Source organism: Apteryx rowi, unplaced genomic scaffold, assembly GCF_003343035.1.
Source record: "Apteryx rowi isolate R43461 unplaced genomic scaffold, aptRow1 scaffold_49, whole genome shotgun sequence".
Lineage (NCBI taxonomy): Eukaryota > Metazoa > Chordata > Aves > Apterygiformes > Apterygidae > Apteryx > Apteryx rowi.
Window position 1 is genome coordinate 1,367,036 of NW_020450749.1, and position 26,226 is coordinate 1,393,261.

At 42.2% G+C, this 26,226-nt stretch overlaps 1 protein-coding gene across 1 annotated transcript in view; it reads right to left on the reverse strand.

The window, feature by feature from the left end:
- Positions 1-56: 56 nt before the first annotated feature.
- Positions 57-26,226, reverse strand: part of IGSF22 (immunoglobulin superfamily member 22) — a 28,731-nt gene continuing 2,561 nt past the window's right edge. Inside the window, 36 exon segments of the mRNA XM_026078849.1 lie at positions 57-712; positions 3,398-3,487; positions 3,490-3,664; positions 3,667-3,719; positions 5,147-5,149; positions 5,813-6,006; positions 6,008-6,107; positions 7,008-7,064; positions 7,067-7,199; positions 7,343-7,409; positions 8,275-8,404; positions 9,910-9,994; positions 9,996-10,041; positions 10,043-10,142; positions 10,145-10,153; positions 12,150-12,235; positions 12,237-12,276; positions 13,444-13,550; positions 13,552-13,615; positions 14,660-14,908; positions 14,911-14,949; positions 15,184-15,269; positions 15,271-15,450; positions 17,011-17,125; positions 18,913-19,197; positions 19,536-19,855; positions 21,002-21,084; positions 21,087-21,152; positions 22,028-22,141; positions 23,014-23,191; positions 23,628-23,667; positions 24,080-24,179; positions 25,141-25,183; positions 25,185-25,257; positions 25,951-26,034; positions 26,037-26,078. Coding sequence (XP_025934634.1) covers positions 645-712; positions 3,398-3,487; positions 3,490-3,664; positions 3,667-3,719; positions 5,147-5,149; positions 5,813-6,006; positions 6,008-6,107; positions 7,008-7,064; positions 7,067-7,199; positions 7,343-7,409; positions 8,275-8,404; positions 9,910-9,994; positions 9,996-10,041; positions 10,043-10,142; positions 10,145-10,153; positions 12,150-12,235; positions 12,237-12,276; positions 13,444-13,550; positions 13,552-13,615; positions 14,660-14,908; positions 14,911-14,949; positions 15,184-15,269; positions 15,271-15,450; positions 17,011-17,125; positions 18,913-19,197; positions 19,536-19,855; positions 21,002-21,084; positions 21,087-21,152; positions 22,028-22,141; positions 23,014-23,191; positions 23,628-23,667; positions 24,080-24,179; positions 25,141-25,183; positions 25,185-25,257; positions 25,951-26,034; positions 26,037-26,078 — 3,704 coding nt within the window. The 3' untranslated portion in view covers positions 57-644.

The following is a 26,226-nucleotide window of genomic DNA, read 5'->3' on the forward strand; positions in this document are numbered from 1 at the left end:
AGATCCTTCAGCAGTTCAGACATTCTGTAATTCCTTATCTGGCCTTGACCATCAGCGATGAAGTTACTGGGCCCTTCTGGATCTCAGAAGTTTTGTATTCTATGACCAGCTCTTTCACACAGTGACTCCCTCATTTGCAAAGCCTTGGAGAACAGTATTTACTTTCTTGGTATTGCAAGGATGCAAGTACTTCAGATTATGGCTTCCTGTATGTTTATATACAATCTGCAACAATGAAGCCTAGATAATCATGGAGGTCCTGCTGGGCTATCGGGAACATGGCAAATGAGGCAGAATCTAGCTCTTCTCCTGATCTCAGAAACAGGATTCTCACTTAACAGTGCAGAAGCAAACTGATATAAAAGAGAGAACAGCAACCTTTGCCTCCTTTTATTGTTAATATACATTTGCAGAAATACCACCTTTCACATGCAAAATGGTGTTTGAAACCACTTAGAGGGAGGAAGTACTGAAACATCAGAACTGTCCCTGCTTAGCAGAAGCCTCGCACTTCACCATCTAGTTTAACTGCCTATTACAGAAACCAAGGGTAGGGTCATTTTGAGCCATGCAAGTGAAGTCAAATTACACAGACACACTGATGCTGTTCTGCGTGTTGAACCAGGCAGAGCCTGTTCTACTAATTACATCATGTGTTTTGACTTCTGCAAACTTTCTGTCACTGTGTCCAGGAGCCTTTTATCATTTTTTTCTCAAGGGGGGTGGAGGGGGGGGAAGAGAAGTGTCACTGCCATCAACCCTGTGTTCTTAGTTTAACTCTTAGAAAGTGCTGCCTAAAATACTTTATAGTTCATCGTATAAAGGAAGAGCGCTGTCTGGTCAGTTTTCATAGGAAATGAGCACTCAAGTTTTGGGAGTTCCCATTTTTATTCTCATTTCCCTTGTTCAGTTCATTACTGTTCTGAACAAGTCAGTCTGGGTCTAACAGGCTTTGTGTCCTCTGCACCGTGCCACCTCTAAGCATAAGGAAAATGAGATTCATCCCTTCTGAGCTAAAACAGCAGGGAGGATGCTGCTATGGTTCATAGATGTGGAGACATGCCCTATTTGTTTTTGCAAATATTGACAGAAGGAGTAAAACTGAAAACATGGCTAAACAGAGGAATTTGAGTGTTCTTCCATGAGGGGAAGAGACAGCATAGGATACCTTAAGAGAAGAGGAGACAGACTTTTGAGAAACAGAGGTCTAGCTCCTATGGAGTAAGTATAAAAATCAGCAGCTGAGACTCCTGCACAGCTATTCAGAATTAGTACATTTGCACATAATTCCTCAAATCTACAGAAAACCCATGACTAAGCTCAATTTGAAGCAAAACTCTCATCTCCTAAAATCAGTTTTATGATACCTCTTTTCCTTTTGCTACATCTTTTCTCCCCACCTCACTCAGTTGCAAGTACCCCCACAGCTGCAGAGAGACCCTCCTCTAGAGCCTGCCCAGAAATCAAGGCAAGGAGGAGCCTCAGGCAGACCCAGAAACAGGCTCTGATTGCTAACAGGCACCCTAAGGGCCTATTAAGGAATCTGAATACAAATTAGCAGCTCACCCACATAGTATTTCTGCAACCCTTACTCCTTAGCCACCACTGCTTAGGAACAGGCTATTTTGAATAGCTTTGAATAAGGTTTACTCTTACTGCAACATCCCTCACCTCAACAAGCTCTGTGTGGGAAGGCAGAAGATAAGTCCTACCCAGCAATCAGATCTCCAAGGGGATAGAAAGTTGTTCTCCTGCCTAAGGAGTCACCTACCCTGCCTGAGCCTGGGGGCTGAGGCAGTGCCTAGGCAGCAGGACTGCCACGATTCCTCTTGTGAAAGCCTGGCTGGGAAAGAGCACAGCGGCACCAGGCCAGGGAAAGCTCCCTTTGGTTTTAGACACTAAGAAACTGCTCCAGCTGTTAGCCCTGGTTTTAAATTGCAGCTTCAGGGAGGAGCGTGGCAGGGAGCATAGGAAGTGTGAGACCAAATAATACCAAGTAGTCTTAAAAACTAGTAATGAATTGGTGTTCTACATCAGTGATGGCTAGCTTCAGTTAAAAAAGTGCCATGAGTATATCCTACACACAGACGAGACTTCTTGAACATTAGAGCAGGAGGCTTGGTGTGCACATCCTTTCCCTCCACTGACCTACACTGAACTACTTCTGCATTAGCTGCTGTGGCAGAAAGAACTGAACCCTCCAGAGCAGTGGCCTCAGCAGTTGTCAGCAGAAGCAATGATCACAGACAAAAATAACCTTAAAAGATCCTTCCAAATATAGCCCCTCATTATTGGTGCTGTATCAGTTTCATTTCAAGCTGTGCCTGGCAGGATGTCTCTTTTGTTTCCTTTAAGAGAACAACAACAGGCCCTGAGGCACCAAAGTCTGCGCTTAGAGAAAGGGAAAATGGGGGAAAACACACTTCAGTTTCACATCAGACAAAAGGATGGAGAATTCTCCCTCTGAAATGTTTAACCTTGATGGCTTCCTGGTTAGTTTTAAGTAGGGTGAGCTTACCAGGGGCTGCTGCAACTCTCACGACACAGCAGATTTTCAAAGCACTGCCATATGTATCACAAGACCAATCCACAAGTTTTAAGTTTGGGAATCATGATGTGGGGAGACCATGTGTCTTGTCCACATTACAGGACCAATCCAAGCCAGTTGGAACCAGGCTACTGTGTTACAGCCTGATTTAAACCCACCATATGGGAGTTTCTGGCATGGAAAAAAGGCGGGGTGAGGAAGAATATGCAAGTCTGATCCCCCTCCCCCCCTTTTTGTGTCTTGGAAATTTTTATGACTGTTCATACAATGTTGGCAAAATCCTATTTCACAAAGGAAGAGAACAGATTTACATAGCGAAGTGTCTGCAGTATATATGAAAAAAGCACAAAGCTGTTGTCAGAATACATCAGTTGACTGCCTGAAGGTGCTAGGTTGCCATGGGTGCAGGGCAAACCTGGTTAGAGACTGAGAAATGGCCGTATTTGCTCATGAGCCATCTAGGGGGATTCTTGAGACTTGCTAGCCAAAATACACCATTTTAAGGGAACTGATTCTGCTTTCAGGCAACTTAAGGCAAGTCTCAGTGACTTCAGGGGAAAACAAAGTCAAGAGTAAGGCCTGTTTTCAGATATGGAAACAAGTTCCTACAAACTGTGGCCCTTGCAGCTCCAGCTGCAGTACTTAGGGACTGAACAACTGCTTCCTCTTTGGGCAGGTATGAGAGCCAAACTGGCCCAGAGAAGTACGGTCCACAAGGCCAGCCTGGTAAGCGTGCCTGTATTGGAAAATAGCAGGATGTAAACCATACTCATAGACCTGAAATTTAGAGCTATCCAACCTGCAGAAAATCACCCCCTGGGAAGCACAGCAGCTGCCAATCTGACTTACCATATAGACTGTAGCTGCATTTCTCTTTTCCTAGCTTGTTCTCAATGGTGATGGTGTATTCACTGCTGTCCTTGGAACTGCAGGTGGGATTATGAGTGTGCAGACGCAGCTTGTTGGGTTGTACCACAACTTGGAGTTGACCGTGATGTTAACATTGCCCTTGTATAGGGTCGCTGTTGTGCAGGGGTTGCCGATGAAAGCACAGCTCATGGTGCAGTTGTTGCCGTGGCTCGCGCTGTGGTTCTTCAGTGGAGTGATGAAGTGGGGGGGGCATGGAGCCAGCCCTCTTGGGGATACCCATTCATCTTGAAACCAAAACGCTCTGCCAAGGACACAGAGTCAATATGGACTGCTTTGCACTGTAGAAGTGTCTGACCCATGTACACTGCCAGCCCCAACAGGACAGGGAGTCTTTTCCTGCACTAGTACAGATCTGAAGAACCTGGGTATGACAGTTCATGCCCTGGGCCTTTTTTCACACCATGGAAAACTCACAAAGGAAGAAGGAGTAAGCAACACTGCATTAATCTCAGCATCTGACCAGCGTACCTATCCCTCAGGTAAACAAATGCAAACTGAAAAGCATGAGAAGAAGGAATCAGAAATCTCATTCTTTCATTAACTTGCTATGCAGCTGCAGGCAAGCAATTAATTTCTTTGTTCCTCAGTCTGTAAATAAGGTGTTGGGTTTTTGCTCCACAGGGATACATTGATGCTTTCTCTTGCTAATGCCATTAAACTGCAAAGTGCTTTGGGATATTTGGCTCTCAAGGTGCTTTAGAAATGTGTGATTAAATTACACCCAATTATAAACCAAAGCAGGTGATCTTGGAAAGGAAGGGATATTGCTCTGCTGGGGTTGCTCTGAGGCATTAATAGCCTACAGAATGCTATGGGGGAATGATGGGGAACTGCACAAGCAGTTTTTCCAGTGTCCACTCCAAAACAGCGTTACATTTTTCACCATCTATTTACAGACATTTTCGCAAGTCTCTGTCTCCTCTTGCATTGGCATAGGATATCATCAGGTAAATCCCCTGGATCCTGAATGTAGCACTGTAGGGCAAACCCTCCATTGAGACCTCATTCTCAGAAAATAGCTGTATACCCTTCTTACCCTTCAGAGGTTTTTTCTCCTCACCATCTCCCAAGGTTGTGCAAATAAATCTTGTGACTTGCCATTTAGAATGAAGAACAGGTAACCAGTTCACGTCTGCTTGTGTCCTGCCTGAAGACGCACAGGTTGTTATCAAGGGACTGTACCACAACACACAGACAACCTAGCTTTTCCTGCTGTTCACTACGGTTTTATACAGGCTTACAACACAGAAGTTCCTGAAATTACTTCAAACTTGAAAAGCTCCCAGCTTAGAGTGTCTCCACATGAACATGACTAAAGTCTGGAAGACACTGGAAGTGCTCTTTCTTGCCAGCACACATAACAGAAGTAACACACCTAGGTAGAGGGATCAAGAAAGGCTGATTGTTAAACACAAATATGGCTCTAAGCCATCCATCTGATACCTGATTACTTTTTAGTTTATTACTCTTTTTTTTTTTAAATGTATCACCTATTACTCTTATTAATGGGATTAGAAGACTTGTACCAGCATGTGGATAGGCTTCTGGGGAAATACGTGCATAATCTGTTAATATGTTAACATATAGTCTGACTGTTTTATATTACTGTTTCATTAAAACAGGTATAGGCCAAGCGGAAAAATTTGGTTTGGATCTAACTACTCAGACGAACTGGAGTCTTATTTGCCCCAAACTGGCAAACTGGGTGGAAGTTTTGATTTGATGACCTGGGGCTTATTCAGTTTTCTTTGGGATTGCTTCTAATGAGACATCCTTATTATTGACTAGGCTGAGCAGGGAGCAACTGGACAAAGAAGGACAAGACACTTACCTGATGGGATGACCACTGAAAGTTTAATCTAATGTGCTTTTAGGGACATTCACAGCTTATGGCTCAGAAGGACTGTCACAAAGAATCTCCTATACCTGACAGATTTTTCTGCTCTTCATTTTGTAAACAATTCCCAGTCAGACTAGAAACAAGCTACAAGACAAATGACTCATAAAGCCAGTGTTCTGTTATGTCAAGATATAACATCACCCTCTCTGCACATGGATGGCCCCTACTGTCTTGAAATTGAACATAAACAACATCTGTATGAACCACTACATAATGTGCTGCACATATACACAGTAAAAGGCAGCCAGGTCCTGAAGAGATTCCCACCAAATGGACAGGATGTCCATTTGTGTCCGTTCCCCAGGCAGGCAACTGTGCTGCAGAATAGTTCAGTGATGTGCCCAAGGCCACAGAGGAAATCTGACCTTAGTCCATGGCTTTGTGTATAGGAGCACCCTTCTTCCTCCAGTACTGGCATGTCTTTTCATGCTTACCTTTGTCTTTGGAGATGTACCATGGCTTCTCTGAATCCAGAGCATTGCTGTCCCCAGTGTCATTGCGGGTAATGACTCAGAAGAAGTATTTCATCCCTGGGAGCAGGCCTGTGACAGTGTATTTATTGCTGTAGACCTCTTCTGAAGCTGTAAACCACATGGCAATACTAACACCACATTTCAGGATAACGTAAAGTCTGCTCATCTTCTACATCTAGGCTGTGATTTCATTTTAGGGTCATGGTGTTTGGGACTTCCTCAACCAGCTGCAGATTAGTGGTTGGTCACAGAAAATTTAAGAATTAATAAGCATGTTTAAGTATTGGTTTCTTCTGTTTGGGACCTTCCCTCTGTCATTTTCTAGGGGTCAATATTTTTCGCTTCAGCTCTGCCCTTCCCAAGTCCTTGTGTGTCTTGTAAAGTACTCTTTCCCTTGATTTTTTTTTTCTAACCTGAGAAACCTGAAGAACAGTTTTCTTTGTGTGTGAAATTCCCTTCTGATGAAAAAATAAGGCTGTTAATTTTGAAGAGCACTCTCTCTGTGAAGAGATGACACATACAAAATACACAGCAAAGGTCTCTAACTTCCAGCAGATCAGTACAGTAATAAGAGTCTCTCTAAGGAGCAAGGTAGCCTGCCTCTACTTGGCTGTTACAGACCCAATTGCAAAGGAAATGAGGTCACCAGGCTGCTGAGGGGACAGACACATTTAGTATTCTTATGGTGATGTGCCCAGTCAAATGTGGGATGAGAAACAAGGCAGCAGTTGGGGATGTTTGGAGCAGTAATTGCTTCACCCTTCCTGTCTGTATTGGACACAGTGAGGAAAGCCCCAGCAGTACTTTCCTTATCCCTCAGGTCTGAACCATGCTGCTCCCCTGCTTGGCTCAGCTATCTGGCTCTGGCTTTGAGCTAGCACAAAGGATGGAGTTGGGAAATCCAGTGACAAGAGTTAGGAAAATCCTTTCTGACGAAGGAGTCATTCTCTACCGACTTGAAACATAAATTTCAGATTGTTCCTGTGGCTTCTTTTGGATATGGTGTGCGCGTGTATGGAGTTGTTTCTTCTTCAAGAAAAACCAACCTTCCGAAGCCCACTATTGATGTAGAAATTGTGTGAGATTTCCAACAGCTGAGTAGCTCCTGTCTGCACCTGGGGTGACTGAGAAGGCTCAGGTTTGCTCTATACTGTATCTGCAACTTGCACTTAAATGCTGTAATGAGCTTCTCCGTAACCATTCTTGAGGGTGAACGGTACAGGTCAAAATCAAATCGTTTGGTGCTATGGATAAGGAACTGGAAGTGGTTCTTGCCCTTTGTGATGATCTCTCTCCCTTTTGTTGCTATGCCATCTTTTTGCCAGGTCACTCTTGGTGGTCGGGAGCCCTGCCCAAGACAAACATGTAACTATAACATTCTGCTTGCTGGCCTGGGTGGCAACAGAAACAGACCATGAAAACCATGAAGATAGACTGTGAAGACCACCATGTCTTTGAGCACAGAAAGAACACCTTTGTCTGCAGAAGCACCTTGTACATGATCACCCTGATAGCAGAGAAATATTTCAAGGACGCCACTCCTAGAGACTTCTTCAAGCTATAAAGGCAATGTCAGGCCAACTTGGCAGCTACTGGGCAATGGCACACAGGCTTTGTCTCCAGCAAAGTGCACTGTGCTGGACTGGCTGGGAGATGCCATATAAACTTATGCTACAGTTCATCAGTTTGATCATCTTGAAAGCTGAGGAAAAATGACTGGTGTGGTAGAGCTAAACTTGTACAGTTTAAACTGAGAGTGCCAAGAAGTTTGATGCATTGGAAACTTACCTTTTCCAAAAGAAATGGAGAGGAGAAAAGAGATGTGGGGATACATTCTTACACTGGAGTTGATTTTGCTCTTGTGGAAGTCTAGGCTTATGGTGAGGACCTTAAAAAACGGAAATCACAAATTGTCCTTAGTCTCTACAGAGACAAACTCAACATCCTTGTTAACAGAGACTGCATCTCAGAAAGGACTGCATCAGGACCTCAAGCTTTCCTTTTACAGCCTAACTGCTCCCTGGATCACTCAAGGGTAAATCAGGAATGATTCCACTTCAGTTAGCAGGAACTATGCTTGTAAAATTCTGCTTCTTGGGATAAACCGGAGAGCTCCCCCCATGTTTTGCAGTTTGCTGAACACTTGCTCCAGCCTGCAGAGGGCTGCATCGTGCAGCTGACAAACATGCATTCACAGAAATCCCTCCATCCTAACAACCACTAGGGATGCTTACAAAAAAATCTAGCTCTAAAGATAGTGAGCAGTTATGTGGGACTTCATGAATCTAAAGCACTAATGTTTTTTTTCCCCATAGCCAACTTCTTTTAAAACAAAGTGACAACTCATGTGAAAAAGGCTAAAGGACATCACAGCCTCCCTAGCCTGTAGTATTGCACCTGGATCCCAAGAAAATCATAAATGCAGGATTTCTCCTGTGACAGGACACAACACAGAGATGCTCATGGACAAAGATATATGAATGCATAGTGCTGTGCCAGCACAAACCACCATGTGGCTCTTTAGACTTGCAGTCAGATCAAACCTAGGAAGAGGCTAAAAGAAAAACACAAGACAGAAAGAGAGGTGAAAAAAACCCAAAATTAGAGAGCACACAGAAAAGCGAAGCCATTCTTCTTTAGTCTGCCTCTTGAGTCAAGCCTGGAGAAGTAAATGACTGAGACTGGAAGAAACTCTGGAACTGTTTCAGCAGAAGGCAGTTAGTGTAAGGGTTGCAGTGGGCTGACAACCACCCCACCAGTCCTTTTGCTAGTAGCTGTACCATCAGAAGAGAAACATTCATGCCTCAGCAATCAATAGCTTAGTGGCGAGCACCTAGTCAACCCAACTGCTGGTGAGGAAGGTGGTGGAACAAGAACACTTAAAAATTGTTCATATAAAAAGCGAAGGAGAACAAAGAAAAAGAATTAGAATGGGCAACTTTAATGCCTCATCAGCTGATTTTAGGATTACTGTCCACCTTCTGCCATAAGCAATTTCATATTATGTTTATTTCCTATGAAACTTACCATATTGAGTACAGCACTGCCTGATGCCATTGCACACCAGAGAAGTTCGTTTGGAGCCTGCAGTCTCTCTAGGATTTGTTTGGTGTTTCTCTTTTTTTCTGGTGTTTCTGTTTGTTTGGAGATGTGGTAACAAAGAGGTCTGTTGCACGGACTGGTTTGTAGCTCCAAAATGGGAAGCGAAACAACTGCTTTTTGTATCGGTCACATGAGTGCTGTCTTCTGAGATTTCCTTAGACAAGCCTGAATGTCCTTCTACCCTATAGAAATCGGTGTTACATAGCACACTCATGAACTGATCTACTGCTACTTAGGGCAGTCAGCACCATGCTTTGTCACCTGGCAGCATCCTAGACATAAAAAGCCTGAATTTCCTAATAAATAATTAAGTGCTTGTAAATTCGTAAACAATAAAGATTTAAATAATTTGCTACCTTGAATAATAAGTGTCATAATGGTGTCATAATAAGTGACATAATCAGTGTCTTTGGAGCATAACCCCTGATAACACCTTTCCAAGTTTAGCACAGTAGCACCTGACTGTTCATTTCATTCAAGCCAAGCACCTGAAAGGACTCTAATCCTGCCTCAGTACCACTGTTTTTACAACAAATGGCATTTATTTACTGTAATACCTACACACCTAATCCATCCTCAGACAATGGCACCCATGACAGAAATGGAGAGAATTTTCCAGCAATGACCTCTGTAATCACATGCCTAATGTAGGTCAACAGTGGAGTAAACAACTTCCATTATACCTAGAATACTTTTTCAGGACACAGCTCAGCCCTAGCAAGAAGAATGACAGAATGATTTTAATTTGGCTCAGGGACTGCAGAGCTTGTGTTGCTCTCCATCTCCTCTCAGCAAAAGAAGCTGAGCTGTGACACTGAATGTTCCTTTGTGCAAGATGAATTTGATAACCCTTTGCAAAATGATGTCTTTAAAAAAAAAAACACAGAAAAGAACTGAAAGCCTTGTAAAGAGGTGAGAGATGGGAGTTCAAGCTGGACGGATACTGCAGGTCTTACCTGGAGGTGGCATTGCTAGAATTCCTTCCTGTAACTCCACTGTTTCTCCCACACCAGCTTCATTCACAGCTCAGACTTGGAAGAAAATATTTCTGCCTGTAACTGATACCAGAGATTGGGATCTTGACACATCTCTAGTATGTATCCTGGGGGCACATCTCCCTTATCCGGCTCCTCCCAGGCTAAGGAAATGCTGGAGTTGGAAGAATCAACCACATGGAGGCCCTTCACCATCCTGGAGGCTCTGAGACAGTAGGAAAGCTGTGACACACTATTGTACACACTTCATCCAAGTACCAGGTGCTTCCTCCAAGCACCGGGTCAATCTTCAGGCCTACATCCACATGTAGAAAGAACAGGCCTTAGCTGTCCCTATTTCAAAATGCCCAAGTTTTTGCAAGTTTGCAAGTTTTTGGGGTGGATGGACCTCAGCAAATTCTGTACAACAGAGAAGACAGTTCCTAAAATGGCTGCACAAATACGTAGACTCTGTTCCAAGGCTAGCCATTTAAGAAAAGTCCTAGCAGCTTCTGACCTGGGACCATCTGAATTAAGGTTGGAAAGGGCACCTTCTAGGAGCACTGACCACCATTCATTCTCCACATATGTTTGGGAGAGGTGGCTATGCATTAACAGTTTGTTTGCGTCTCTTCCTAGCTAGCTCATGAGCTCTCCAGTGTATTTCCTATAACCTGTCTTGTATGGCTTTCAGTGTCTTGTGTCTCTTCTTGTTTAATAAATCATTCTTCTTAGAGTCCTATGTCAAGTGTTCAGGTGCTATCTGGACTGCTTGGACTAGTGGATCTGTTTAGTGGCTTGCAATATCCTGTTAATGTTCTTCAAGCTTATGTGCCCAGAGATTAACACACCCTTAACGAATAGTCATTTTTGAAAATACAAATCTTGCTTTTTGCTCTTTAGGTCCACCTTGCAGCAGCCTAGTTAAGACTCCAGAAGAGCAAAAGATAGGATGTTCAAAATACCTATAAGTTTTGAATCAAATGAATAGGAAGTTGGGTATCCAAATCCATATTCTGCTCTGAAAGTCTCAGCTAAAATGCCCCGCCCCCAAGAAAAAAAGAATTAAGTAAACCAATGCAGCATGGTGCATTGATGCTAATGGCTTTTAAACGTGATGCTAATGGCTTTTAGAGAAATACTTATATGAGGACACAGGGCCATGAGGAATATGGTGCAAATGGACAGTACATATTCTCCTAGGCTTAATGTGGAATAATGCAAGTCTTCAAGTAGGAGGACAATCATAGCTTCAGGCTTTAAATTGTTTTTGTGTTGTCTTCTGATTTAAAGGAACCTGAATGCTTTCTCATCTGAGTAACTATTTAACCTCAAGGTTAAATCTACTCTCATCTACTACATACAAGCTGAAGAATTCTCTTTTTTCCTAGTTATACTGGCTTACACACTTTGCCAAATTATTTTTTTTCTAAATTATGTGCAGCTACTGAGGCCCACTCCTATAACAATTACAAGGTTCCTTACCATCAATAGCCTAATATTTACTGATTGCTTCTGACAGCATTCTGGTTTTAAAATGCATTGGTTACATGGCCATATGGAGTAAGAATTCTCTGTAACTGGTACAAAATAAAATTTGCCTATCTCAGCATTTCTGAGGCTACTGTAATCCTTTAGAGTTTGGCTGTGATTTTCATCAGTCCAGAATTAGGCACAAATTCTTTCTAGTTAAAAATCTAGTCTTAAAAGCCAGAATATAGACAACTTTCATGAATTCTGCAAGAGTTTTCCCTTCTTTCATTAGGGTTGGTGGAGGACTGCTGCAGGGAGCAAAGTGACATGTTGTATAAGAAAAGATTTTCTTTCTGGTGCTATGACTGCATTATGGCTTTTGGCAGACTATGTGTGAACCTCAAGTAATCTAGACCTCAGAGCATCTTTATCATGTTCATCTGTGTTTGCTGTTTGCATATACTCAACTGCCTCAGAGGGAAATTCCTTACTATGTCCTTATCTTAATAACTATACATTTTATGTGAATAATGTCATACTTCTGGGCACTTATAATATAATTACATCTATAGTCACAGGTATTAAGGCCTTCCTTAGCCTTTAGTTAAGCTATAAACACAATGCGGTTCATTATGTTGAGCCAGGCTGGAATTTGCCACATTCCCTCAGACTTCAGTCGTAAGTGCCTAGGCCTGGTCATACCATCCATATTTAGGAAAACTAGACACTAAACAGTGAAAGAAACATACTGATGGGATCCTCTGCAACAACAGAACTTGAGGGTACACCAGGATGTCCAGGGCCTGCGTGGTTCACAGCTATCACACGGAACTCATTCTGTATCCTCTGGCAAACCATCCGCTTTGAATTTGGTATCTGGAGAGACAAATGTCACAATGACACAGATCTCTAATCACACATAAAAGTATTCCTGAGTGATCACTATTTTTTTTCTAATTTGCTTCTGGACTGAGATAAACCATGAGGAAATTTCAGCTCATGCAGACCTTCCTGGAGAAGAACATAAATGGATGTTCAGGGAGCCCCATAATTAGGTCTAGCCTGCACTTCTGCACTGGTCTGCCCCATCTTCACCTCTCTCCCCCAGGTACAGAAGGAGGGGATGGAATTTGGCTGAATATTTATAATATGAGAAAAAAAAGGTATAAATTTGCCATTATAATGCTTTCCACTAAATTATGGTCCATAGCCTGGTMTGGGAAAACCGTCTTCATGTATTATCCCACTGATTTTAATGGGAATTCCCATGAAGTAATAAACTCAGAGTGGCCAAGCCTTTCAGAACACAGATTTCAAGCAGGTTTGATCCTCCATTCAATTTTAAACAAAATCTCAGGAACTGAATAATTTGTTCTTAAAACTATTTCCATTATTTACCATGAGTACTGTTGATACTTAAAAAAAAATATTTTTGAATAGTGTGATTGATTGTAACTTAATTAATATGAAAGCCCAACATTTGGAATGAGACAGAGGAAAGATTCCAAGAAAGAACCAAAATATTAACAGAAGATGAAAAGCAAAAATCTCGTTAGTCAGATGTTGCTGATGATATGAACACTCCCATGTGTTATACAAGCTGCGCTAAGCATAGATCATATGTTTGCTATCTGATGGATACAACAAAATCAATCACTTGTTTAATTCTGCTCTGGTCTAAGCCAGGGAAAAGCAGTCAAATTTAGCTAAGGCGAAATGTAAAAACACAAGTGCTTGAAAATAGGCACCCAAATCCATAGGTAGGTACCTAAATAAAAAATGACCTGACTTTCAGTGGTGCTGAGTGTTCTGCCATCTTACTTGCACACTGTACTTGTGAGCATCCAGCCATTTCTATTTCAGTTTGGAAAAGTGGACTTTTCAGCTTTTCACTTTGGACAGTGTATATCAAAATATATATCTTGCTGGTGCTCTTGGATGCCATGATGGCATTTCCTTGATTAATCAATATTTGGCTTTGCTTTCAAAGCCTCTCTAGCTTTCCTTCTTCCTATATAAAAAAGATAATAATCTTGGTCTGACCGTGGATGGGCTCCTTGGTTACCAAGACCCAAAGGTTGCTGCCTTTCTTCCTCCTTTCTACGATGTAGCCTTGCACTGGGGAGCTGCCATCCTGGGCTGGGGAGTTCAGTGACAGTGACAGCTTCTTTACTGACATCTACGACTTGAGGCTGAGATGCCTGTCCGGGAGTGCCTGCACAGATGAAAAATCAATTTAGCACAGTACAGTCACAATTCTTTGACTCCAAAGTGTTTGTGTGTGGGGTGTGTGTGTGTGCATGTGTGTGTGCATCTATGTATCTATATGTATGTATGTATGTATGTATAGCAACGAAGCCAAGGAGAGTAACTTGGACATCTAGCTTATTCATAGCCACAAACTTTTTCCTAAAGCCTCTTACTTTGCCACCTACTTCCCTTTATCATTTTAAAGTTTTAAACATTTTAATATCTTTTGTTTATTGCAGAAATGAACTCTGTCTGCAATGCATTACAGACCTGCTCAGAAACACCTTCTCTAATCCATAGGAAGTTTAGACGTAAAGTCCAACAAAAATACGTAAAGTTTTAGGTGACAACTGATATGTATTGCTTTACTTGGGAAATTTTCTTTCTGAAATGCTTCAATAGGCCAGACTCTCTCTTTGGACTCTATCTGCTGTGATACACTCTTGTCTTGGGGAAATGGGGCTGTGAACCTTGGAAGATATAATTTAATTAGTCCATAAGGAAAAACTGGGAACAAGAGGTACCCAAACTTTAACTCCCAGGACATAGTTGAGCAGTGTTTTTCAACCAAGTTACTTTTTGGCTGACTTGTTTTCTTTTTTGGCTGCAAAACAAAATGTTTTTAAGCATTCGCTTTTTCATAATCTTCTCTCCTCCCCCACAATATTTTCCAGAGAAAGCTACTTTTCATTTCTGCAGTATTCTACTGAGCTTATGTAACTGACGCTAGAACAGTATGTTAGTCAGTCCTCTCTCGTGGTCAGTCCATGTTGAGGGGTTTCTAAGTCCACAAACATTTGCAGTGAAAGGACCTGGCTATTTGTTTGATCCTGGCTATCAGCCCAAGCACAAAACAGCTTCTAAGCTCCTGTCCTTGGAATTTGTCCCCTGAAGCACAGGGGACAGTGTTCTCTAGGGGACTGGCAAGGCAGAAGAGGACGTAAATGATGGGAAGCAGGACTGTGAAACCACATTAAAAATAGATGGCCTGAGATGCTCATGTGCTTACCAATGGGTTCTCCAGCAAACACTTCTTCTGTTTCCAGTGGTTCGCTGAGGTCCTCAGAGTTGACAACAAGGATTCTGAATTGGTAGGCTTTCCCTTCCTCCACCTGATCTGTGGCAAACATGGTGTACTTACTCCCCATCTCCCCTACGTTGATCCCAGCCATCCTCCTCTCAATGATGAAGTGAGTCACCTGCTTTTCTCCATTGTCTTTGGGTGCCTTCCATTTCATTTGAATGCATTTTCCGTGTGTTCCAGGAACTCTGCTTTCCCCTGTGGGGGGTTTGGTTTATCTGCAGTATAAGGAAATAGCCAAAGTGACACGGAGGGTTATTATTAAGTGGGTCATATCCTCTCATGGTGTAAATCAGTGTAGTTTACTGATTACAGCAAAGCTAAACTGACTTATCTGATAACTCACTGTCTGTCCCACTGCAAGATTTTTTAAGGGAAAGTGTAGATTACACCATCTATAACCCAGCATACTGACCAATGATTGACCTGCTATAAAATGATTTAGGACCTACCAAGAACATTGAGGTAAAGACTAGCAGAATTTGAGCCACAATCACTTTTCAGCTTCAGCATATGGGCTCCACTGTCTTCTCTCTCAGTTTTTGATTGTGAGTAATGCATAGTCACTGGCTTTCTCCATCACCACATTCTCTGTCACCTCAATACCATCCTTGAACCACATGATTTTGGGCATTGGCTCTGCCTTGAAAGGCAACTTGATGTTTGTTGTATGCCCAGCCTTCATAGTAACGGGGTGTGCAGCAAAAAGCTCCCAAATTCTTCAGTAACAGGAGGATCTAGAAAGAACAGAAGACACTTGCAGCTGCAAACATAGCTTGACATTCATCATGTATTTGTGAGTTCCCTGCAAAGGTGGTCAATCACCTGCCCATTCTTCATCCAGCTGGGCCTCACATGTACTGCTTGATGCTTTTAATATCAGAATTCTGTATTTCGTGAAAGTCTTCAGGGACACTCAAAGTCTTGGGTGTGTTTTGATTCAGAGAGTTTAGTTCTGTTTCTTGTACAGGGAGCTGGCTGGCCTCCTTTAATTGCTCAGCTCAGCCCCAGAAGGACCTCTGGGAAATGGCAGGCCCAAAAAGCTCCTCAAATCCCCAGCACCTGAAGATTTGATTCCAGGCAGTTCCTAAGTTTTGCAAGACATGAGAGGAAGCACTTTGTGCTGTTCTTCCGCAAAGCCACATTTGGATATATATGATTGCGATAAAGATCACAGAATCAAAGTTAGGTACTACTTGTAAAGAAAATTCTCTCTCTTGTTACAGAGTAATATAGGAAAATGATAAGGATTTCCTGCACATAAGAAAGAAAAATAGTCAGGTTTCTACATGTTTTCAGTTTTTCATTTTTGTCATGCAATGGGTATGTTTGTAAATGACAATCTTCATAAAAAGACTGTTGAAAATATTTTTGAATGCAAGAAAAATCAACCTTCCCTAGACCAAATGCAATCAGTGCAAAAAAAAAAAACCCAAACCAACCATTCTGTGAAAGTTTGCTGTGGATGGATTTTTACGCATAATAAATCTATATGCAGTGCTGCAGCCACAGCATCCTGAATGAGTGGTTCTTACTGCTGCATTTGTCCTGCTGTCTAAGCAGCGATACCTATCCATGTTGCCTTGATTCAGTGGAAGACAAAGAGGCTCATTTCCATGCTACAGATGAGTCTGAAAGTCCATCTGGCGCCATCTGGCTGCCAAGAGCCAAGCAATACACATATTTATATATCTATATGTAATTTCAGAGATATTTCTTCTTCTTGCTCATGACAACATTGGAAGTAAAGTCTCAGGCCAACATTCTCAATCACTGATTTATAAACACAGAAACCTAGGCTTAGTCATTTAAAAATCAACCAGTATGAATGTTCACTTCTCTCCCCTTGAATAACGAAGAAGGAGAAAGACAAGGTTTTGCTCATGCAAGTGGATAGACCTGTAAAATGGTACAGACCCAGGTGAGGAGACCCGGTGAAGCACTGATTCTGCAAATATAGGTGTAGCACCACTAAACAGCATAAGAATGAGAGTCCACAGGCTGAAAAAATGGGTTAGCAAATGTGGAAACCATCTTGACAGGAGACTAGGAAGGGGAATTCTGAACAAGCCAAGATCCAAAGTCAAAACTTAGTAGGACTGAGGTTGCATTAACCTAAGAAGAATTAGACACGTTCTTGTCGATCTGCCTGCCCTCGGTAAAAAGACCTTTACCAAGAGCAGGCCAAATCCCACCACGGCTATTCAGGAAACCCTCCCAGCCGTGGTTTTGCAGCCTTTCATTATACTGACAATACCATCGGCATTTTACCTCTTTACCTCTTGAGGCACACCCCCTCCACCTTCTCATCAGTCAGGAGAACAGAGAGCTCAGCAGGATCCCCAGTTGGAGCACGAACATCAGATATATCACTCTTTATGGTGGCAAATCTCTCTGAAAGAAATCCCATTGGAAGCCTATGAGCAGAAACACTGTGTAGAATGATTGTGGAATAAGCACTTAAATACCAAGGGAGGTATTTAATGTCGGGGGACCTCCTAACAAAACGGCATACGCCTTCACCATGCAAGCCAATATCTCTGGCTGGGGAGTTGGATGTCATGGGAGAAAGGGTGGACACTGTTCTTCAGTAGTTTTCACCCTTCTTTATGGGTGTCCAGTGGAAGGACAGCAGCTCTAGGAACCCAAAAGCCCAAGCAGAAAAGAGCTTCTTGGCACTGCTCCAGGTCATTAGCTGGTCCAGATGAACCATCAAACCATCTGAACACTTCCCCTGCTGCCTATGTAATATTTGTCATAATACCCGAACTCTGCACAGGGGAAAGAGAATCCTGTAACTGAAACACCTGCTATTCCCCTGTGCACAGGAGTCAGTGGAAGCCCTGCGGACCACTGCAGGGATAGGCAGATCCACTGTGGTTTTCCAGGTTTCCTGTGCTGCAGAAACAGTTTCTCCTCCAGAAAGGAGGTCAGAGAAGGCTCCTGCCCCACACCGTCCCTTCAGGCCATCCTGGCAGTGGCCCGCAGAGGGCACTCACATACCAGGCCTAATACCCATCCTCTGGAAGCCAGGGCTTCCCTGCCCATACTCAGCCCCAGCTCCAAACTTTTCCAGGCTGCACACCTGGAAAGCCCAAGGCTAGGGATGCCACCAGGAAACTCTTCCTTTCTTCTGACCTTTGTGGGAAAACAAAAATGAGAAATACATTGCCAAAATGCAACTAATACAATGACCTCCACCCAAGCCTGTACATGAGCCAGGACAAGGTTCATGGGACACCATCTGGCACAGAAAATGCATGGCTATTAGGAAGAAGCCAGCCTCACAGAGTCAGATGTCAGGGGTGGGCATCAGAGCAGCTCAATCCTCCATGAAAGGCTCTGCCTAAAATCTGCCTGACCTTCTCATATCTAAGCTGCTTTTAGCCCCAGAATTTCCTCTGTACCATCCTACAAACTGAATATTCAATTGTTCCTGAACCCGTGAAAAAAAAGCTAGTATTATTTTATGCACTCTCCAAGCTGCTCGTTCTACATGTTCTTAAAATGCTGTATTTTTCATGGTAGGCACCTAGGCATATTTCAAAGCTGGTCCACATCTAACAGAAGTCATCTCAAATAATAACAGCCACTAAAATCCACACCGTAACATTGAAATTTTTCTCTGACCTATGCTGAGAGCATGACACTAAGCTTTCTTTTCCCTCTTGACAGCCTTATGTCTTTCTATAAAGTACCTAGATAAAAGTTTACGGCATCAATAATGCTACTGCATAATTAATTTATGCAACAAATGTGATATCAATTATTTACTATACCAACAACCTAACACTGTGCTGCTGATCCTCAGCAGGCTGCAGTCAAATGTCCCATTGGTTGCTTTAAAGAATCAGGATAAGAATTTATAATGACAACTCTGATTAAAGTAAAAAAACGTGATACTTCACTAGACTGGTTTAGGTAGTGGGTGCAAGGACTTAAATGGAAGATTTACTGTTTTATGCTTCTACCAGTTTTTGCACCAAAGTCCTTAATTGTTATCTTCATGCTACAAAGAAGGGCACAAATGGTTTATTCCATGCTAAACAATAAAGACACTGCAGAGTGGTGTTACCTCACATCAGGTCCCTGGATGTAAAGCAAAGCAGCATGGTTTCTCTGCAACAAGGAACAGCGTAACAACTACTATTCCTCCTCTTCTTCCCTGGAGCCAATCACACCTTCCACAGTTACACTGGCATTGCTGTAATACTCATTAGGATCATCGTCTTGCATAGCAAACACTGTGTAATCTCCTGAGTCACTCAGCTTGGCATCATCAATGATAAGCTCTGTCGTCTTCTGTTCACGATTCATGATATACTTAGGAGACCTCTCAATCACCTGCCCATTCTTCATCCAGTTCAGGGTGATGTCTTTAGAAGTCAGCTTGCACTCCAGGCAGGCTTTTCCCTTCTCTTTCCTTTGGAAATTCTTGAGACAGGTGATGAACTTAATCGGAATCCCTTGGGAAAGGAGCAAGGGAAGGAGTTGGCAACCAGAAATAGCACATACCAGCAAGCACCTTAGAAATCAAAGCAGGAGGCTTCGCCTCCACAGGGTGTAACATGGGCTCCTATGCAGGACAAATTCCATACTTAGGACTTTAGTTCCAGAATGAAAATAAGGTCTTAGCACCCCTCTAGTTGTAGGCCCACAGAGTAGCTTTATGAGGGCTACTGCTATAAGCTGCCAGGTCTTTCAGCCCAAGCTCTGGGGCTCTGTGTTTTAGCTCTATGGATTCTGCAGCTCAAACACTAATATTCTGTGTTTGATTCACCTAAAGATGCTTTCCCTGCATTACTCATTATCAGTGAAGCTGATCTTAAGAGTGGAGCTTTCTGTACTAGATCTCCAGCATCACTACTGATTTCCCCAAGGTCACTGGACAGAAAATCCTTCATTTTCAAAGTGAAAGTCAGTCCATCATCAGATGTGATGATCTTGTACTTATCACCCTGCTTCAACTCCTTCCCATTGAACTTCCAGGCGAAGTTTGGCACTTTTTTTTGACAGGTGATTTCAAAGAGTGCTGCCTGCCTTTCTGTCACTTTCAGTGGTTTCAGTTCTGTCAAAAATGTTAGGGGCTCACGTGTTGTTATAGGAAAAACACAAATGGTCATTCTGTTTTGCTTGGTTCCTAATTTCAGATTTCCCTACACTAAATAGCAACACCTTAGTGAAGTCATTTTGATTTCTTTCCTGAGTGGTAGCAGAAAAATCAGCTTCAGAGGAAACTGAGCTAACTACAGCTCATAGTGTTCAAAGCTGCAAGTATTCCTACAAAGCTGATTACCAACAGACATCCCATTTTTCCGTTTAGTTCTTCTGCCTTAGCTCCATTTTTTTTCTTCTCCTCGTTACTCTAGATCATTGTAAAGTAAATGGCTTCAAGCCATTGCAGCTGAGATCTGCAAGCATACCTGGAACCATTTGGCAAGCAAAAAAAGAACTGACATCTTCCTGCATTATCTGTCAAGAGTGCTGCAGTGCCTGGCACAGGATCACTCCTTGGCTTAAGTAAAGCAATCTACCACACCACCAATCTACTAAACATTCTGTCCAACCCCAACTAGCCCAAAAGGTAAGCATTATAATGAAAAATGGTACTTCTGGAAACGCTCATCTTTAAAAGATGGGTCTACTGCAGTAGAAGTTGGAAGATAAGGCAGGTGGGTAGCATCACTTTTACTTACCATTGACTTAAAGCAAGGTTGCTGCATGTAATGTGGCTGATTCTCTTTCAAACAGCAATCACGCACTTGGTTGGTTGCGGAAAGCATGTCCGGTGGAAAAAAGATGGGTTTTGTTACACCCAGGCCCATCTACTCACCCCCATGTCCTGTAACATTGTTTAAGCAAAGCTCACTTCTACTAAAAGGACAGTGCCAAGGTACGTTTTATCATTCCCATCTTTTCCATTAAAACCAATCCAAATTCAGTAGCGACTCACAGTCCTGCCACACTGACGTCAGTGGGGAATTTGGCTTATTATGTGTAATAACCAGGCTTCAAACTGAAATCTGCTATCTCATGAAAGGTGTATTCAGATGGGTGCTCTGATAATTGTGGGCTGGTTTATGACTTGCACAACGCTAGATTTCTGTCTGAGCCTGAGAAGACCAGTGAGTCATGAATACTGCAAAGATATGTAAGAAAGTAGATTGCAGCTTGGCCCATCAATTTCAACCCTCAAATTTTTGTCTGTAGTCTTTGCCATGCTAGACAGAACCTCATATCCCAAAACAAATGTTACCTATCACTCTCAACACAGCAGAGAGTTTCTTGTCAGCCAGAAGATGACTGTAGGTTCCCAGGTCTTTTTCATTCACGTTGGCAATGTACAGCATATATAGTTCTTACCAATCTTCTTCATATCATATTTTCCCAGGGAATGTATGGAACACAAAGGCTCTTTCCCCTAGGAAGCAGAATACTTGCACCTTTGAAAACATGCTGCTTTTGTACAGGGGAGATAGAGGGCAAGACACAGTGCTCAGTTTAAAGGACGTGTAAAGCCAGCAGGGGGTTAGCACAGTGAACACAGTTTAATCTTATTTGTCTCCTTTTTGGTAGGAAATCAACAAACCACTGTCAGCAATGATGCTCTGGCCAGGCTAGTCAGCCTATCAGAGACGGAAAAAGTCTCCAGTATAGCTGTACACCTATCCAGTAGCCTGACAGGTATCCCGTATAATACAGGTTATACTGGTCAAAAGTATTTTAAAAGGGTCTCATATGACAGTCCTCTCTCTGGATCAGATCCTGGCTGCAGTATTCCTAAGTGCTTTATTTCAATTACAGTCTTAAATGGAAGAGTAGAATTACTTCCAAAATAACGTACCCTTTCAATGTGAGAAAATGTTCCAGAATCTAGTATCTTGTTTTAGCTTTAGTTCTCACTTGGATATTGAGTGCACTATGATTTTGCACAGATCATATCCAAACAAATAGATTAAGCCTACCGTGACACATGGACAGAAAGCAAGGAAGCACTGGTAGTTTGAGATGGCAAATGAACAATTCATGGGCATGAACTGGATAAAGGGATAAATCATAATCAAAAATGAAGGGACTAAGAGTTGAAGGGATTTCTTTTCAGGTACTTATGCCTTGTGTCTTTTATCAAGACAAATGAGTGCTAATTCTTCAGCCCTCCTGTTGGATCAGGTCCACCTGAATAGTCTCCTTCACCCACTAAGGTACAGTGCAACAAGACTATTCTTACTTCATGCAGGTAGACTGAGTCTTGCTTCCACTGCCCTTTTTCACCCGAAGAGAAATGAGGAAATCTACCTTATACCAGGTCATTTTAATGTTGGGGTCCTTCAGTTCCAGAATGGCATTTAACACAGCAGTGGAATCCACTTCGACTTCAACGTCCTCAAGGGGCTTCAGAATTCTGCCTGCCTGCAAGGCCATTTAGTGAAGAATAAATCAAAAATCCATGCACTGTCTCACAGTTCCCATCAGACAGATTCATTCATCCCGTTAATACCATCAGTTTTTGTTAATATTGCCTATGCTCACCATCCTTGCCATTTTTGATATTCAAACGCAATATTGTCACTGTGTTCCAGATACTTCAGAAATCCTGCTGTTGGAAAACATAAGAGGAACACTGGGGATTTCAGAGTTTTGGTTCACTTTCTAGCATGGCGAATCTACTGCTGTATTCTGTGACAGGCTATTGAACCCTTCTATCAGTTGTCCATCTGCAGAATACAAATATTAGTATGTTCTTTGTTTGCCTCACTTATTTGGACTCTAAAATTCCTGGGCAGGCAATAACTGTTATCATCGCTTGTCCAAAGCAACGCCAACTGGACTGAATACTTTGGCTAAAGTATCAGGATTCTGCTCTAACACAGCAAACAGTAACAGTGCAGTCAGGCAGCACAAACCTAACTTTCTACGGATTTAATCTGTGGTGAGAATTCTTCCTACAGGTATTATTTGCAGAAAGGTTCTAAAGTCATTTTTACCTCACTGAGATCTGGCATAATTCCTTCATGCTCCTTTGAAAATCCCACTTGGAAAGTCCAGCCGCAAAAACATTGTTTTGTATCCTATCTGGGATGTTGAACTGCCTCCCCCACAAACTACCTTGTGGATGTGGTCTTTCATCTGTCAAAACCCCTGGGTACTGTGACAGACACTGTAGGCCATTACTTGTTGTGTACTTTTAGGTAGAGGACAATTATTCAGTGTGGACAGAAAAGCAAAAAGTGTAAATGGAAACGTATGTTCCAAGTGTCCTGAAAGCGGACAGTCTCACCAACCTCAATCTTCACCTTCTTCTCCATCTCTTTCAACTTTTTGAAAAGCACAAGGAAATCAGTGAAGCCATTCTTCATACAGATCTTCTCATAGTCCTTCTTTGGCACTTTGGAAAGGATCTCCAACATTTCTTGCTCATCAGCTACCTTCTTTATGCTCTTCTTCGGAGCTGGAGGTCTCCTGCGCATACACATCTCACAGGTAATTCATGCTGCATTTCAAAGTAAGCAACTCTCCCTTCCACTGCTTTGGACATAACTGGACCCCTCCTGGAAAGAACATCCATACGGTTCCAGACAAGCTCTTCTAGCTCGAGACAAGACGGTCAGCCTTTTCAATGTCTCACTCAAAGGGTCATTTCTGGGAAAAGGGATCACAGAATTCCTTTCCACCACCCTGTCTGCCAGACAAACTGGTTGGGAACTTGCTGTGGTGCTAATGCCTAAGGAAAAATGAAGGCTGACTTTGGGACTGAGGCTGCCTATGGCACTGCAAAATTCCCAGCCAGAAGCAGTGGTCTGTGTTATTGGTGCTGAAAGTGTGATTCTGCTCTGAGAAATGAGGACTTGAAATTTGTTCACTGTCCTGATGTAATCCAAGAAACAAACAGTCTCACCTTTCCTTAAGCATTTTTTTGAAATCCAACTTTTCTTCACCTGGTGAAAAAATGCAAAAGTAATTTAGTGACTTCACATACTCCTAGTATGACCTTCTACAAGTCATTTATACCCTCATGCCCCACAGATTTAAATTTTCTAACTTCCACTGATCTCCTTCATGGGCTACAAATGGGGCACAAGAAAATAAGAAATCTAATTTAATGCGGGCCCCAGTCTTTCTCTGCAACTTGCAAAGATGGAAGATCAGCCAGCTGAGCAATGGGCAGCTGTTATTATGGTATGTGATTCAGAGCACATGCACTGCGCTGGATGGAAAAGGTAGATTTTTTTACCCTGCTTTAGTTGCAGCAGACCTGCCCTGCACAGACAGTCCATTTTGTCTAACCTTCCAAGTCTCATCGTTAGTAACTAGTCTAGTTACTAATCAAGCCAGATCCCTGACACTTACTTTCAGTCGTGATCAGGGATACTGCGATGATGGCATCAGCATGGGTATTGGACCCTATGCACTTGTAGTTATCAGCATCATATGAGGAGAGGCATTCAAGCTCGAAAGAAGAAAGAAAAAGTAACCAGCAAAAGCTCCAGATAGGTTAGGGGGGAAAATATATTAGTGAAATCCCCCTTTTATTTGTTTAAGCCAGTATTTTTTTCATTCATTAACAGAATTGCCCTGTTGAAAACCCAGAATCTCTGAGAGCAGAAACTTGGGGCCCAGTCCTACATTCCATCCTCCCTAAAGATCCCTCACAGCCTTCTCCAAAGCCCCAGAAACAAACAGAAGTATTCCCACTGACAGTGATGTATTTTGGATCAAGTCCATTCTTGGCCTAAGGTAGCAAAACAAAGCCACATTTCTTCCCAGAGGCATCCTTTTATTTTGGTGTTCTGCACTCAAAGTGAGTATCACTTCTGAACTGCATAAGTAATACAGAGTCCAGAAGAGGGTGAATGGAAGCTGTTGGACTTGACGCTCTCGAGTTTTGTAGGACAAAAAAAGGCAGTTTGACCTGCACTAGCCAGCAGACTTCTAAACAAAGGACTGCCTGAGAGAAAAGGTGAATTAGAGTGACTTAAGAACTAAGGAGAGAGGAAGCAAAGGGGACAGAGCATGGGAAACAAGGAACAGAACAGAAGAAAGAAGGCAAGGATAGAATTTTTGCAGCCATGGGCCTTCAGAAATTAAACAGGGCTGAACTAGCACTTGTCCTGAGTAATAGTATGAATTATCAAGATTTAGCATTATTTTTATTTGAATGGCACACAAGCTCACTATGCTAAACGCTGTAAAACCAAGTAACAGAGAACGCTCCTTTGCCCTTATGCTCTTCAGCTGAATGCAAATGCCACCCTGCAAACATACAACAGTATTTGAAAGTGCAGTACCACATAAATGGGAATATTTTTGTTGTTGAGGAATACTATAGTGCTTATGTTTTTCTTTTTTACAGTTTTTATTGTGGGAATAAAAAATTATGAGCTAATGGCAAGAAAAAAAAGGAGTGTTACCTTTAGCATGTACTCCTTATTGATACTGTTAAAAAACATCTGGACCATTCTCTCTTTTCCATGTTACATTAAGCTTTGGGTTACCTTTCACTTTAGCTTACAATATTACTTTATCTTCTAAAATTCAAGAAGAAATGTTGGAACAAATAATGAATAAAATGGAACGAGGGGCTGTTACATACTTTCTCTATTTAGGATTATTTTAAATGCACAGTTTCTTTTCCTGTCTGCTTTACAGAGGAAATATTAACCTTACTTTATTTACTTACTGTACTTATTGCCACTTTACTTCCATTATGGATATCACTCTGGAATAAAATTTGTTCATTAAAAGTGCTCTGTACACCATAAAGAAGGATTTGTGATTTTTAATGATATATAATGAAGACTCATATGATATTTCTGTCACATTAGACAGTCCCAGATCTCTCAATATGGGAGAGCTTACACATGATGGGAGAGCTTATTTACTAATGCATTAAAGGTCATATTATTCTGGCTTCAGTCAAATCATTCGATCAGGAGTTTTGCATAAACAAGGACTGCTATATTTGGATCAGCAAGTACTGGTCTCCAGCAGCTAAAATGAACAGCAGCTTTCCTATTGATTTTGACTGGTACAAGACAAATCTCTAAAAACTGTGGAGATGGATACAGGTAACTGGGGTTTGCCCCCATTTTCATCTACCGCTATCGCATTTGTAGAAGGTGGCAAACTGCATTTACTTGCCTGAGATGAGTAAATATGCCTAGACGCATTTGAAGATGCAGTCAGTTATTGGCTTTCACCAGGACATGGTTGTTTCTCACCCTTGGGTGCTGTTGCTGGATGAGGCTTCTCCACAAATTCAAGGACGCTTTCTCCAGCAAGTATTTCAAAGGAGCGTGTCACATGCAAAGGGACTCCAATATGGCAGAAAATTTCCTAGAAACAACTTCTGTTGGGAAAAAGACAGGTTAGTCTAGCAGCACAGAGAGGTGCTTTTTTACTGGGAGAGGAAAAGGGTGAATACCAAAAGAAGCCCTGAAACATCCAGTCATACAGAGAATTGCCCTGATGAGTTAAAACCCTTGGGACAAGATTTG